This window comes from Abramis brama (genome assembly GCF_963993115.1).
Source record: "Abramis brama genome assembly, chromosome: 10".
In the NCBI taxonomy this organism is placed as follows: Eukaryota; Metazoa; Chordata; class Actinopteri; order Cypriniformes; family Leuciscidae; genus Abramis; species Abramis brama.
In genome coordinates, this window is record NC_139972.1 from 6,782,775 (window position 1) to 6,796,142 (window position 13,368).

At 35.0% G+C, this 13,368-nt stretch overlaps 1 protein-coding gene and 1 long non-coding RNA gene across 2 annotated transcripts; both read right to left on the reverse strand.

Moving 5' to 3' along the window:
• Window positions 1-551: 551 nt before the first annotated feature.
• LOC311090785 lies at window positions 552-6,826 on the reverse strand. The gene is made up of 2 exons (XR_014607950.1): window positions 6,550-6,826; window positions 552-5,242 (listed from the first exon to the last, which is right to left on the reverse strand). It is a non-coding gene; the product is annotated as an uncharacterized lncRNA (long non-coding RNA).
• Window positions 6,827-7,731: 905 nt separating this feature from the next.
• On the reverse strand, window positions 7,732-10,635 carry LOC311091420 (uncharacterized protein). The gene is made up of 2 exons (XM_084127361.1): window positions 10,597-10,635; window positions 7,732-9,326 (listed from the first exon to the last, which is right to left on the reverse strand). Exon 2 carries the CDS (start codon window positions 9,319-9,321, stop codon window positions 8,248-8,250), a length of 1,074 nt encoding a protein of 357 aa, XP_083983487.1. The 5' UTR covers window positions 9,322-9,326; window positions 10,597-10,635; the 3' UTR covers window positions 7,732-8,247.
• Between the last annotated feature and the right edge of the window lie 2,733 nt (window positions 10,636-13,368).

Sequence of the window (13,368 nt, forward strand, 5' to 3'; positions counted from 1 at the left end):
TTCTGACTTGTCCAATTTTCAGCATAAATTTTTCATCTTGCTTCAAAATCCTGTCTATTAATTGTATGCATTTGACATATAGAGTTGGGTTCTGTTTTTTACCTAAAATAAAGTTTAATATTCAGATTTGTGGCTCTTAATTAATTGTATTAATTAACCACTTGTAAACTTATGTTCACCGTTCTTTTTTTATAAATATAGGATTTGTATTAAATCAATTTTCATTGAGTTGAATCGAAAATTGAATTTAGAATCGAAATCGAATTGAACTGGAACATCTATAGTCCAGCACTCATAAAAGAGCAGGTCAAAGTACCCGAATGACCTTCAACTTCTGGAGAGAGTCTGAAGTGTGCATCTTATGGACACTTTACTATTCCACAAGGGATTTATGAATGACAGTGAAGCGATGCAACTGACACTAGTAGGTCACATGATAATAACAACATGGCCAATGTAGTACAGATTACATTCATACTACATAGAACATACTTTTTTAGCGGTCGTGAAATAATTGCTTAGTCAAAATAAATGCATACTCGAGAGTATAATAATAATGATAATACATTTTATTTATAATGCGCTTTTCTAAAACCCAAAGAGCTACAATCTATATCAAATAAAACAAATAAAATGCATTAGTAGTTCACAAGATGGTAGAAAACTTTACATTTCTTGTCTATTACCAGCCACTGACAGAAATAAGCGCAGTTACAATAGCTTAATTTGTGGGAGAGTGTTGCTATATAGAGAGTGACAATATTGTATTGCAATAGGTAGCTTCAAAGTCAATAAATCAAAACTAGTTAGCACATCCTTTGTAATTGAAAAGGTTTAATGACAATATGCAGGGTTCCCACTCTAAACCAAATGTCAAATTCCCTGACTTTTCCCTGACTTTCACTGACTAAAAAGATGAATTTCCATGACCTATAATGAACGGCAAAACAGGCTGCTGTTTTGCGGAGCACCGAGCTGTTTTGTTTTGTAGAAAACCTTTCTTTAAAGTGAATTTCGTTTTGTATAAATTGTATCTTAATTTTAATAAATTTTTCATCAACCAATTGCCTGTAGGCTATTTAATAAATGAGAAGCAAATATATAGCAGACAATATAATCATGGAGGCGCTGCGGTCACTAGCATTGCACGTGAACTGGAGCACATCTCATCATAAATTAACCGAAACTCGGTGTATGCCTCACATACATGAGAAATACATCTGAAGATAGCTTGGAATGTCTTTAAACGAAACATTTCAAAACGAAAAGAAATAGGCTACTCTCTGATTATGTAATCCATGATGTGGGACCTGATATTCATTTATGTGATATTCATGCTTTTTTTCTTACAGTAAAGCACAGTCCATAAACAACCTCCCTATAATAAGACAAATCTCTGGAGGCATGCTCCAAGCACACTCTCATCTCATCCCTTTTCCCACATTTGTAGTAATGACACTATAACCAAACCGGAAATTGTAACGCGTGCGCACGCAAAACTTTCTCGTGCGCACGCAAAAGTTTCTCGTGCGCACGCAATAGTTTTGCGTGCGCACGTGAAAGTCCGTATTATTATTTTTTTGCAAAGGTCCCCTCAGGGGCTCCGTAGAAAGATGTGTGAAACAGCGCGATAAAAAAATCGGTATAGAAAAATTACATTTTGATAAATAGAAACTAAAATTTAAAGCAACAAACTAAATTCCCTGATATTCCATGACTTGGACAACAAATATATAAAATTCCCTGACTTTCAATGTCTGGAATAGACCTAAAATTCCATGACATTCCAGAAATTCCATGACCCGTGGGAACCCTGAATATGGTAATGGTTACATTTAAAAGAGTTACAAAATAGATGTATGAGATGATAATAACTTATAGCATTAATTGTACCCAGCATATATGTAAAATGTTACCAGAGAGAGAGAAGAAGGGAGAGAAAATAGGGGAGAGAAAGACCCAAAGCCAAGAAGGGCCAGAGAATCAAGAAAGCCAGAGCATCAAAGAGACAGAGCAACAGTTACGCCCGTTTCACACACACTCCGTGTGCAGTGTGTATGCGGTACAGGAGCAGCACGCGCTATAGTGTTTTCACATGATGCGTTTGCAGTGCGCAATGATCCGCGGCTGTACCACAAACACATACTCACTATTTTTATTTCAAAGTTATCAGCAACTTTTATTTTAAAAAAAGTTGTTTGTCAGCATTGCGATTCTCTTTGTACACATATACACTCTTTAATAGACGTATTCACGTTTAAACACAATTTAAACAACGTATTATTCAATGCATTACTTCTATATAATTATATATTAAGTTGCTCAAGCAAGTAGTAAAATATGTAACCATGTAGGCCTACTTATATTAAAATCACATATATTTTAAATTAAAACAAAATTGACAAAAACAGCAGACCCATATACCTTTAAATCTTTATACAATAAATCTTGCATGTCACAAAGAACATGTTTTTCCACCTCCACGAATCAGACAAGTGTTGTTCATTATGTCGCCTTGTTGAAGTAAATTGTAGTTTTCCTTGCTTTACCCCGGTCTTAAAGTAAAAAGATGACTGTGAAAAATAGTAGTATTTAATTAAATGCATTCTGTGTTCATTTTGACCACGAAACATGCGCTGTCACTTTAAGGCCTCGTTTACACTGCAGGTCTTGATGCCCAATTCTGATTTGTTGCCTATATCCGATTTTTTTGACTGTCTGTTTACACGTTCTTTAAATTGTGACCCATATCCGATTCATGTGTTTACACTTGCCATAGGCTACTATCTGAAACATATCGCGCATGCTTAAAGGGTTAAATTCTCTTGCACAAATAGACGAACACAAAATATGTTTCATGCTCTGCGATATGCAAAGTTGCCAAACACCACTTTTGAATAAGAAACAATGTCTATAAAACTCGTTAAAACTCCACGAATCACAAGCGTGTCGGTGAGAACACTCGTTAAAACAACATACACACAGCCGAACTTGACTGCACATCACATATTTGACATTATTGATACTGCTTTCATTCGTAATGCAACGGACCGATCTACGGCACATACATTAAGGGCTGTTCACTGTTATACAATAAAGAGCCTGCACAGCGACAAGAAATAGAAATTAACACACAAAAAGCCTGCCTAGAGCCTGTAGCCTACTTACACAACACTGACAGTGGAGTTGCGCTCAGGAGTAGAGCAGCTGTGAACAATTTTCAATCACAATCTGCGCGTATGTTTTAAAAATATAATTGAACATGTAAATAGTCCTAGCACTTTTTAAATTTAAATAGCCCACTTAAAGCGTTTATTACAAATAAATTACTAATTGCTTGAAATGAATAAATGTAAATGAACAAAAATTTTCGTTAAATTTACAATCATGTGAAAACACTTCACGTGCCCCTCTCCACATTCCTCTCCTACGATGACGTTTCGTCGGGCCATCCGTCCTTTTGCAGATGTGCGTCGGGGTTTCTCTCGTCATTAAACCGCGGAGACGTCGCCTAATGCCTCAGAAAATCCGATCTGCCTGTTTACATGACAGTCGCATTGGCACATATCCAATTTATTTCCACATATGAATGAGGCCTGAAACCGATCTGGAAATATCCGAATGCATGCGTTTTTTTCCTGTTTACACTGTCATAGAACACATCCGATCTGTGTCACATGTGAGCAAAAAATCGGAATTGGGTCACATTTCACTGGCAGTGTAAACGGGGCCTTTAATTCAGCGCGTGCAGCACAGCAGAAATAGACTCGGTGCGGAAACGATCTCTGCACTGCTGTATACGCACCTGGAACGGATCGACGGACCGCATCCGCATGCAGTGTGAAAGCTCTAACCTGTTAACATGGGTACGGAAAAAAATACGCACCGCATACGCACTGCAAACGGAGTATGTGTGAAACAGGCATTTCAATCTTCTTTTATCCTTTCCCTGACCATGTGACTTTGACCCAAATGTGAGACATTCAAGCTGACCAATCATATAATTACAACTTCCCCCACCCTACTAAAGGTGTGACAATTCATAGACCCCCAAAGTACAAACATCTTGGCCTACAGGCCTTGATCATATCAGCCCGTCTGTGCCTTCGGGAACTCCAAATGGTCCTTGTGGGAGAAAGAGGGGGTGGAAAACAGCAAAGCAAATGTCTTTGTTCATTTAAAATATCTTGGATTATGTTCAATCCTACAGTAGTATTTGAGCTTTTTGCCATATCAGCATCACCGGTTATTACATGGCAGACACGTATCGAACATTTAACAACAACATTTCATAAATACAATATAATGAAAACAAACATTTTATAAAATTCAACTTCAACAGAAAACAAAGAAACATGCGAAGTAGTGTGATATTTCGGACGCAGTCCTGGTCTTCATTCACCATTACTGGTCAACTGGTCTTAGCTGTAAATCCTCAGAGTAAATGGTGGAGAGTGTCGTCAACAATGAAGAATCAAGAACGGACACCAAACTGTTTGTTCCTCAGTATCTTCATGTTTTATTCTGGATGGTTCTGGATCGCTCATGTCTTTAAAAGACGACTGTAACATCATCTTGCAACATTTTCTATGATAGAGAATGCTTTTCTTATGTTTGAAACTCTTCCCACACTGAGTGCACTGGTACGGCATATCTCCAATATGAACTCGCTGATGTTCTTTTAGGTTTCCAGAATGAGAAAAACTCTGATCACAGGATGAGCACTTGTAAGGTCTTTCTCCAGTATGAGTTTTTTGGTGCTGTCTCAGTTGGTCAGCTCTAGTAAAGCTCTTCCCACAGTCACAACACACATGATCTTTCACTTCATCATGTGTTTTCTGGTGCTGCTTACAATGATCCAGCCGTGAAAAACTCTTTCCACAGAGAGAACACACATAAGGCTTCTCGTCTGAATGAACTCTCTGATGTCTTTTTAGATCTGATGATGAAATAAACTTTTTACCACACTGATCACAGTTAAATGGCTTTTCTCCAGAGTGACAGAGAAGATGTTTACTGAGAGCTGTTGTCCGATTGAAACTCTTTCCACACTGAGTGCATGTATACGGTTTCTCTCCAGTGTGAATTCTCATGTGTTTGTTAAGGTCTCCTTTTCGTGTGAAACTCTTTCCACACTGAGTGCAGGTGTGCGTCTTTTTGGCTTTTGTTCGAGTTTTAAAGTTGTGACATTCTTCTTCCACTTCATTCAGTTCATGTCTTTGCTGTTTCACTTCCATCCAATCTAAAAAAATAAATAAAATAAAAACATTATATGGTTAAAATAAGCTCAAAAGAACTCTGATTTAATAGCAGAAAGCAACAGAAATGAGAGATTAATTTATTACAACTGCTATCCACCTTTTTTCTATACGCCACATGACGGTATGCGTGAATTGTGGCTGTAACTTCCATTAAATTGTAAACAATCAGCGAAAGGTTTGCTCTATGAATGCAATAAGCATTTACAAAAACTGGGTACAATGAGATGACATTATTCTACTCACCCTTCATCAATCGAACATTTTAAAGCCAATTTAATATGTATAAAAGCATTAACAAATGACTCCAACAGACCATGAATAACCCCAAAAGTAGGCAGCTAAATAAATTATCACCATAAGACAATGTTTCTTTTCATTCGGTATCAATAAATATATATAAAAAAATTATAACCTTTTTTAAACAAAGTTTAAGACCAGTAGAAAAAAAGGTTTGAATGTAACCACTGTATTTTAATTTACCAAATTCATTAAGGTAAACAACAAGTAATTTTAGTTTTAACAGTCAAACACAAAATGAAATTTAAACAAACAACATCTTTTTTTGTATGTTATGAAGATTAACTTTTTGCTTGTCTCCTGAAGCCACAAGAGGACGCAATGAGCAAAATATCAATATAACGCATTCAATTGCTTATTTAAAGCAATGAGATGACATGCTTGCCTATAAAAAGTGCATAAAGTTTAAACTAACATTTATAAATCAAATAGCCTAATTTCGTAAATAACGTAAACAATTATGAAAAAAAACAGCATTTATGCATAGCTTTAATTAATATAAAGAGCTAAAGCACCGATCACACATATTGCAGTTAAAAACATATTAGATGCAGTGGAATGAAAAATAACCTTATTTATTATAATCACATAATAAATGTCATTAATATGTAACATATGTTGTCTTGATCAGAAATGTTCGGGAACACTGGAATATTTCAAAGTGATTTTGTCATTTGACAGTACATGCTTTAGAAACATTTGAAAGTGAAAAGAGGAAAAAGCATCCGTGTGAAAAGAAGATGAAGAAAATTGTACAGCTCATTCAGTCAAAATGACAGATAAGGATTATTTGTAGAGCAACCTTATAATTTGAAACTATTTGTTTCAGCAGAACTTTCCCAAACCGGAAGTGCCACCCACAAAACGCATTGGGATCGGATGATGTTATGATCTTTTAGATGCATTTCTGTATCATTTACCGTCCATATCCTGCTTATCATTTCACTGCTACCAAAGTAATCATAATGAAGAATCAAGAATGGACACCAACCTGTTTGTTCCTCAGTATCTTCATGTTTTATTCTGTATGTTTCTGGATCACTCATGTCTTCAATCTCCTCCTTAGTAAACTCCATCTTTAAGCACTTAAACACTAGTCTAACTAATCTAACACATGTAGATTAGAAACATCTCTTACATGCAGACTGAAATATACGGCATCCGTCGAAAATAGCCCGCAATCGTCTTTTATCTGAATCTGGTTAACATTAACAACGTTCATCTCGAACTGGTCGCGGTTCTGTCTCTTCTGCGCATGCTCAGTTAGTGCGTGCAATGTTGTCATGGCTTCTTAAAGGGGCCGCACATTTTATAAATCACATCGCTGCACTAGTAAGCGATTAATACACTATCATCATAAAAATCAGGCAAGCTAGTTTAAAATTAGTGTTGTTTTTCTGCTTTACATCCTAATTAGGCTGTCTTCAAGTTACATCTATAAGTTACAAGTATAGTTGCTACTTATATACAATATTATTTTACTTTGTATTATTCCTGTTTTAATAAAAAAATACAAGAAAACTGCTTTCAGGTTTCCAGACAGTGTGAAACTCTTGTCACAATAGATACGTTTCCATCAAGTTGCGAATTTAACTAACAAAATTGTTATATCGCATAAAAACATTTGCGAATAAAAACAGTTTCCATCCAGTGAGGCGAAGAGAATAAATTCATCCCTACATGATAAACTAGCGCCAAATATCACTAAGAAAAATGTAATTTGCTGCAGTAGGAGAGGCCACAGTGGGTCTGTTTTCACATAGATATCATATAATGATAGAAAGGCTAGATTTCTCGTGCGCGCTGCTGGCCAATGGAGGTCGATGTCCGCACACGGCGGCCATCTTACCACAGGGTGCTCGCTCACTCATAACATGGTGCATGTACTTTTAAATAACCATAACTTGCTCAATTTTCAAACGGTTTGGTTTTTTATAAACGTCAGAGATGTAGTTATGACACTGCTGCATACATATGAATAATTATAACATATATGTTCAAACATTCTGAATTATAGCCACGTTAACAATGTTTATAAGAAACCACACTGTTTGTAAATCCATCAAGATTTCAGCGAGATAAGAGGATTTGTGTGCGTGCTGATCACTCACCTTAATTCACAGCTTCCCTGTGGTAAGATGGCCGCCGGTGATGCCAGAAGTGACTCCGCCTTAAGATATCTAGCCTTTATATGATATCTATGTGTTTTCATATACATTACCAAAAATGCACATACAAATAAGTGGATGGAAACATAGCCACTATTAACATTTGCATGGTCTTTCTCCAGTATGAATTTTCTGGTGCACATTAGAGTCAAATCACCTTTGTTTCTATAGTGTTTTATACAGGATTGTTTTAAAACAAGTTCACATTGATAAACAGGAAAATAATGGGGGAATCATGGACTTCCATAGAAGGAAAAAAAAGTCAATGGTGCCCCAGAACTGTTCAGTTTCCCACACTCTTCAAAATATCTTCCTTTGTGTTGAACAGAACATAGAAACTTGTACAGGTTTGGAACAACTAGAGGGTGAGTAAATGATGACAGCATTTTTGTTTTTGGGTGAACTGTCCCTTTAAGATCCCTTTATAGCTTCAGAAGCTGTTGCAAACTTTTTTTAAACAACTTTACATAGTCTAAAATTATTTTGTCAAATTACTTTTCTGCACAGTGCACACTAAACCATCAATATGTCAACTTTCGACAATGCTTTTTAATATGAACCGTTAGACTGCTTGGGTGGCTGAATCTCTTCCCACACTGAGTGCACTGAGGTTTCTCTCCAGTGTGATTTCTTTGGTGCAATTTCAGCTGGAAAGATGTAGTGAAGCTCCTTCCACAGTCCAAACACACATGATCTTTCTCACCGGTGTGTGTTTTCTGGTGCAGTTTAAAACCGTCCAGCCGTGAAAAACTCTTTCCACACAGAGAACACACATAAGGCCTCTCATCTGAATGAACTTTCAGGTGTGATTTTAGATGTGGTGATGAAATAAAATCTTTACCACACTGATCACACTTGAATGGTCTTTCTCCAGAGTGAATGCGCAGATGATGAGTGAGAGTTGATGCGCCGGTAAAACTCTTTCCACACTGAGTGCATGTATACGGTTTCTCTCCGGTGTGAATTCTCATGTGTTTGCGAAGGTGTCCTTTTTGTTTGAATCTCTTTCCACATTGAGGACAGGTGTGCGGTTTCTCTCCAGTGTGAACTCTTAAGTGAGCCTCAAGTTTACTTCTATGTGTGAAACTCTTTCCGCACTCCGGGCAAGTGAAAAGTGTTTCTCCATGGTGAATTTGTATGTGACTATTAAGGTGTTCCTTTACTTCAAAAGTCTTTTCACAGTGACGGCATGAGTGCAGGTTCTCATGAACTCTTAGGTGTCTCTTAAGTCTGTTACTAAGTATGAAACTCTTTCCACATTGAGGACAGGTGTACGGTTTCTCTCCAGTATGAACTCTTAAGTGAACTTCAAGTTTGCTTCTATGTGCGAAAGTCTTTCCACACTGCGGGCAAGTGAAAGGAGTTTCTACAGGGTTAATTTTTATATGACTATTAAGGCATTTCTTTACTTCAAAACTCTTTTCACAGTGACGGTGTGCGAAAGACTTTTTGGCTTTTGTTCTTCGAGTTATTTTTCTTGAGACCTTTTCTTCAGTCTCTGAGTGATTAAGAGATTCTCCTCCGGTTGAAAGACTCTGAGGTTTCTGACACTCCTCCACTACATTCAGTTCTTCACTTTCCTCTTTCACCTCCATCCGATCTACAAAAAATAACATATGATTGAAAATCAAATCAAGAGAGAGAAGAGTTCTGGATAACTGTGCAAATTATGATTTTTGTGCGATGCAAAGGTCTAAAAGACCAAATCTATGAAAATGAAAAATACTAATAAGAAAAGAAAATGAATATATGTTTGTATAACTATAAAAATATTCCCTGTTTTAGATACTCTTATATTCTTTTCTTTTTTTCAGAAATTATTTTGTAAAATCAACCTTGCACAAATTAAGGCCTTAAAATTGTCTTAAATCAGAGCAGAAAGTCTTAAATTCATAAAGTCATGGCATTAAATTCCTCAGTATTTTGTCCTATTTTCCTATACAAATAATATCTTAACATCTTTAAACTGAGATTTACTTGAGATGCAAATGTAAAATGAAGTCTTAAACCAAATGAAGTGAGTTTATGCTTAAAACAAGAACAAATATGTCTCTCAGAGTTATGATAGTTTCCTTCTGAAATAAGTTAATTATATGAGCCCATTGGCAGATATTTGGTCTTGTTTTAATCATAAATTCACTAAATTTTGATCAGTTTCACATAAATCAAGACTTTCTGTATCTGCAGTTAATGCATCTTGATTTGAGAATATTTATACATTTGCACTAGGAAAACAAGAAAAAAAAAATACTGAGGAAAAAAATCACTTTTCTTCTGTGTGATCACAAGATAAAGTAAAATATATTTTAATATTCTAGATTTTGAGAGCAGAGGTATTGAATCTACTTTTGATTTTTAAAATGAATTAAAAAGTAATGAATATTAGCATGTTACAAATGTTGGAAGTGGTGTTTTCAAACTCGGAAGTGTTGCTAATAACTCATTGTGTTTCTCCCTAGACATTTACATTTAGAGCCCTGCAGAACCTGCAGAACCACTAAAACTAATTTTCTTGTCTTTCATTAAATCTCATTTTATTCTACATTTAGCCTAAAACATATTTCACTCAAATGAATACAAACCAAAACAAACAGACACTGGAAATAAATATAAAAATCCTGCATTGTACAAACATTGTTTGTCTCCATTAAACAATTACCTAAACTTTTTCATTGTATATTAACGTAATGAATGTTGTAGAATTAATTAAGAACACAGATTCCTCTGCAATAGAAAAAAATATTATAGGGAATTTAAGCTGACTAAACATGTTTAAAATAAATCATCCAGACATGCAGACATCGCATTTATTAGTAATTTTAAGAAGATACGTCAGTTACAACAGTCACAAACAAAGAAATGAAACTCACACGATACTCCGCCGTGAAGCAGCCCTCTTACTGTCGTAAACATCTGCCGTAACGCGCCTGCTGGTGTCGCATCGGGCAGGAAATGTGTTACTCGCTTGTCTTCCTCAAGGTGGCGCTGAATGACTCTGAAAGCATAAACGCCACGGAGACGCGTTCGGGAATCGGGTCATAGACAAATAAAGCTTCAAAAAACACTTCCGAAATAGCAAGTTCATTATCAACTAATGAACAAAGCACATTAGGCCTACCTCAGCACCACTCAGTTTAACAAATAGCCTACTCAAAGAAACTCCACAAGAATAGATGTGAATTCAGAAAGGGAATCAGCAATAGATCTAATAATTGTTTAGAATACAATAGGAGGAATAATAAATTAGGAAGTATTAAATAAATGGGAAACACTTTAGAATAATGGTCTGTCATTAATAATGCAGGAAGTAATCTGGGACTAATGAGTATGCTATAGCAGTTACTAGGCTACATTAACACTTCACCTATGAACTAGCTATATGAACTAAATTAATAACTTTTTTTACAACAAAATTGAAACATCACTGATCTTAATTAAGCTGGACTGTGACGCTGTTTTCTTCTAGAAACAAACTTTGCTACATTATTTTGCTGTTATCTTTGCTGCTTTGAAACAATCTGTATTGTAAAAAGTGCTATAAATAAAGGTGACTTGACTTGGCTATTATTAACTAATATAGAAACAAGCTTAACTAATCAGTCAGTAATATCAAATTTAGGAGATAGTTCTTTATTAGGTAATCAATAATCACTTAATGAGATTGGCCTAATAACTATTACTGACAAATTATAAAGAACATCATGTGTCTAAGACGTAATCAGTCATATTTTTTCCTCTGAATAGTCATAAAATGCATCTCTAATTACTCAAGTTTAACAGGATTGTGATCTGGACCATTATTTTAAAGTGAAATAATCTCATTTGCAGAGTGACTATACTTGATGCATTTTATGACCATGTTGACAATAAAAAAAGACCATTTCTAACATCTCAGACACATTAATGTTGTGATTAGTAATTAACTAGTATTTTTTTTATAATTGTAATAATTACCTATTAGTTTTTAATGACGCCATTCTCATTCAGTTATTGATTACCTAATAAGGAACTATCTTAGTCCTATATTCAATATCACTTATTGATTAGTTAAGCTTGTTTCCAAATAGTAGCTGAAGTGTTAATGTACTACTCAATAGTCCTGCATTTCTTCCTGTATAGTTACTTATAAATGATGACGGAACATTTAACTAAAGTATTACCAAGAAAAGTACAGTTGGTTGGTAGTGATCGTTTTCCTATAGTAAGTAAAATTGTAAATAATGAGATGGGAAGGAGGGAAAAATGAGGAAATGGAAGTTTGAGAAAGTTAACTGTGAAAAATACAAAATAATGAGTGAGGATGGAATGAAAATGATCAGGATTAACGAAGGGAAAGATACTGAAAGGATAATTATTTTCAGTGATACAGAATGCTGCAAAAGAATGTATTCCAAAAAAGTAAAGAGAAAATCGTTCACAATAGCAATCAGAAAGAAAAGGAAAGCATTTAAAATACTGAAGAAAACACATAGCTGTGAACATGTGATAATACATAACATAAAAAAGCAGGAAACAAGGAAAATTATGAGGGCAGTAAAAAGAAAGTTTTGGAGGTCATTTTGGGAAGAAATAGGTAAAAGTACTCCAGTTAAGGAAATGTGGAGCATGATTAAAAAGATGAGTGGAATCAGGAAAGAATATGAATATCCCGTGTTAATATGGGAGAATAGCACTTTTCATGTAATATGAGCCCTGGCGTTATTGTTTGTTTTGTTTTTGTACATTATATGTGTTGCTACAGACATGTGATGTACATTGTTGTGTAACTGTTCAAGAATGTATGGGAGAAGAAAATGCAATAAGTGACAAAGAGAAAAAGAGAAATCACTTGGAATACTATAAAGTTTTATAACAGAAGATGGGAAGAAGGGATGTGACCTCAGAGTTGGAAGGAAGCTTTAATTATTCCTATAAAGAAACCAGCCAGGTAATGATCCAAATGTAGGCTACCTATAAATTACAGACCAAAATTAACTACACATTTGTGTAAACTAATGGAAAAAATGATTACTGGCCGGCTATCATTTGGAGAAAATTAAGTTATTTTCTCCGTATCAAAGTGGATTTAGATGCGGAATGGGAACACTGGATTCAATAGTGCGTTTGGAATCGGATATAAGGAAAGCCTTGACAAATGAAGAAGCAGAAGCAGTTTTCTTTGATATTGAAAAGGATTATGATATGTTATGGAAGGAAGGTTTGCTAATAAAATTAGAACAGATTGGAATAGGTTATATAATTGGATTAAATCATTTTTAATAGAAAGAAAAATAAAAGAGAAGAAAGGAGAGTATATATCAGAAAAAGGTTTGATTGAGAATGGGACCCCATAGTGTCATAAGTCCATTATTATTTATAATTATGATTAATGATGAATTTGCAACAGTAGATATGAATAAAGGAAAATCGTTGTTTGCAGATGATGGAGCCCTTTGGATTGGAGAAAGAAATGTGGATTATATTGTTAATAAAAATGTTGGGAATAAAATAATGTTGGGAAATGGAATTTAAATTATCTGTAGAGAAAACAACATTTATTTTCTTTACAAATAAAAAGGTAAGCATGGATATAAATCTAAAATGATATAATGAGGAATTAGAACAATTAATTGAAAGAATATAGTTTGACCTAAAGGTGTTTT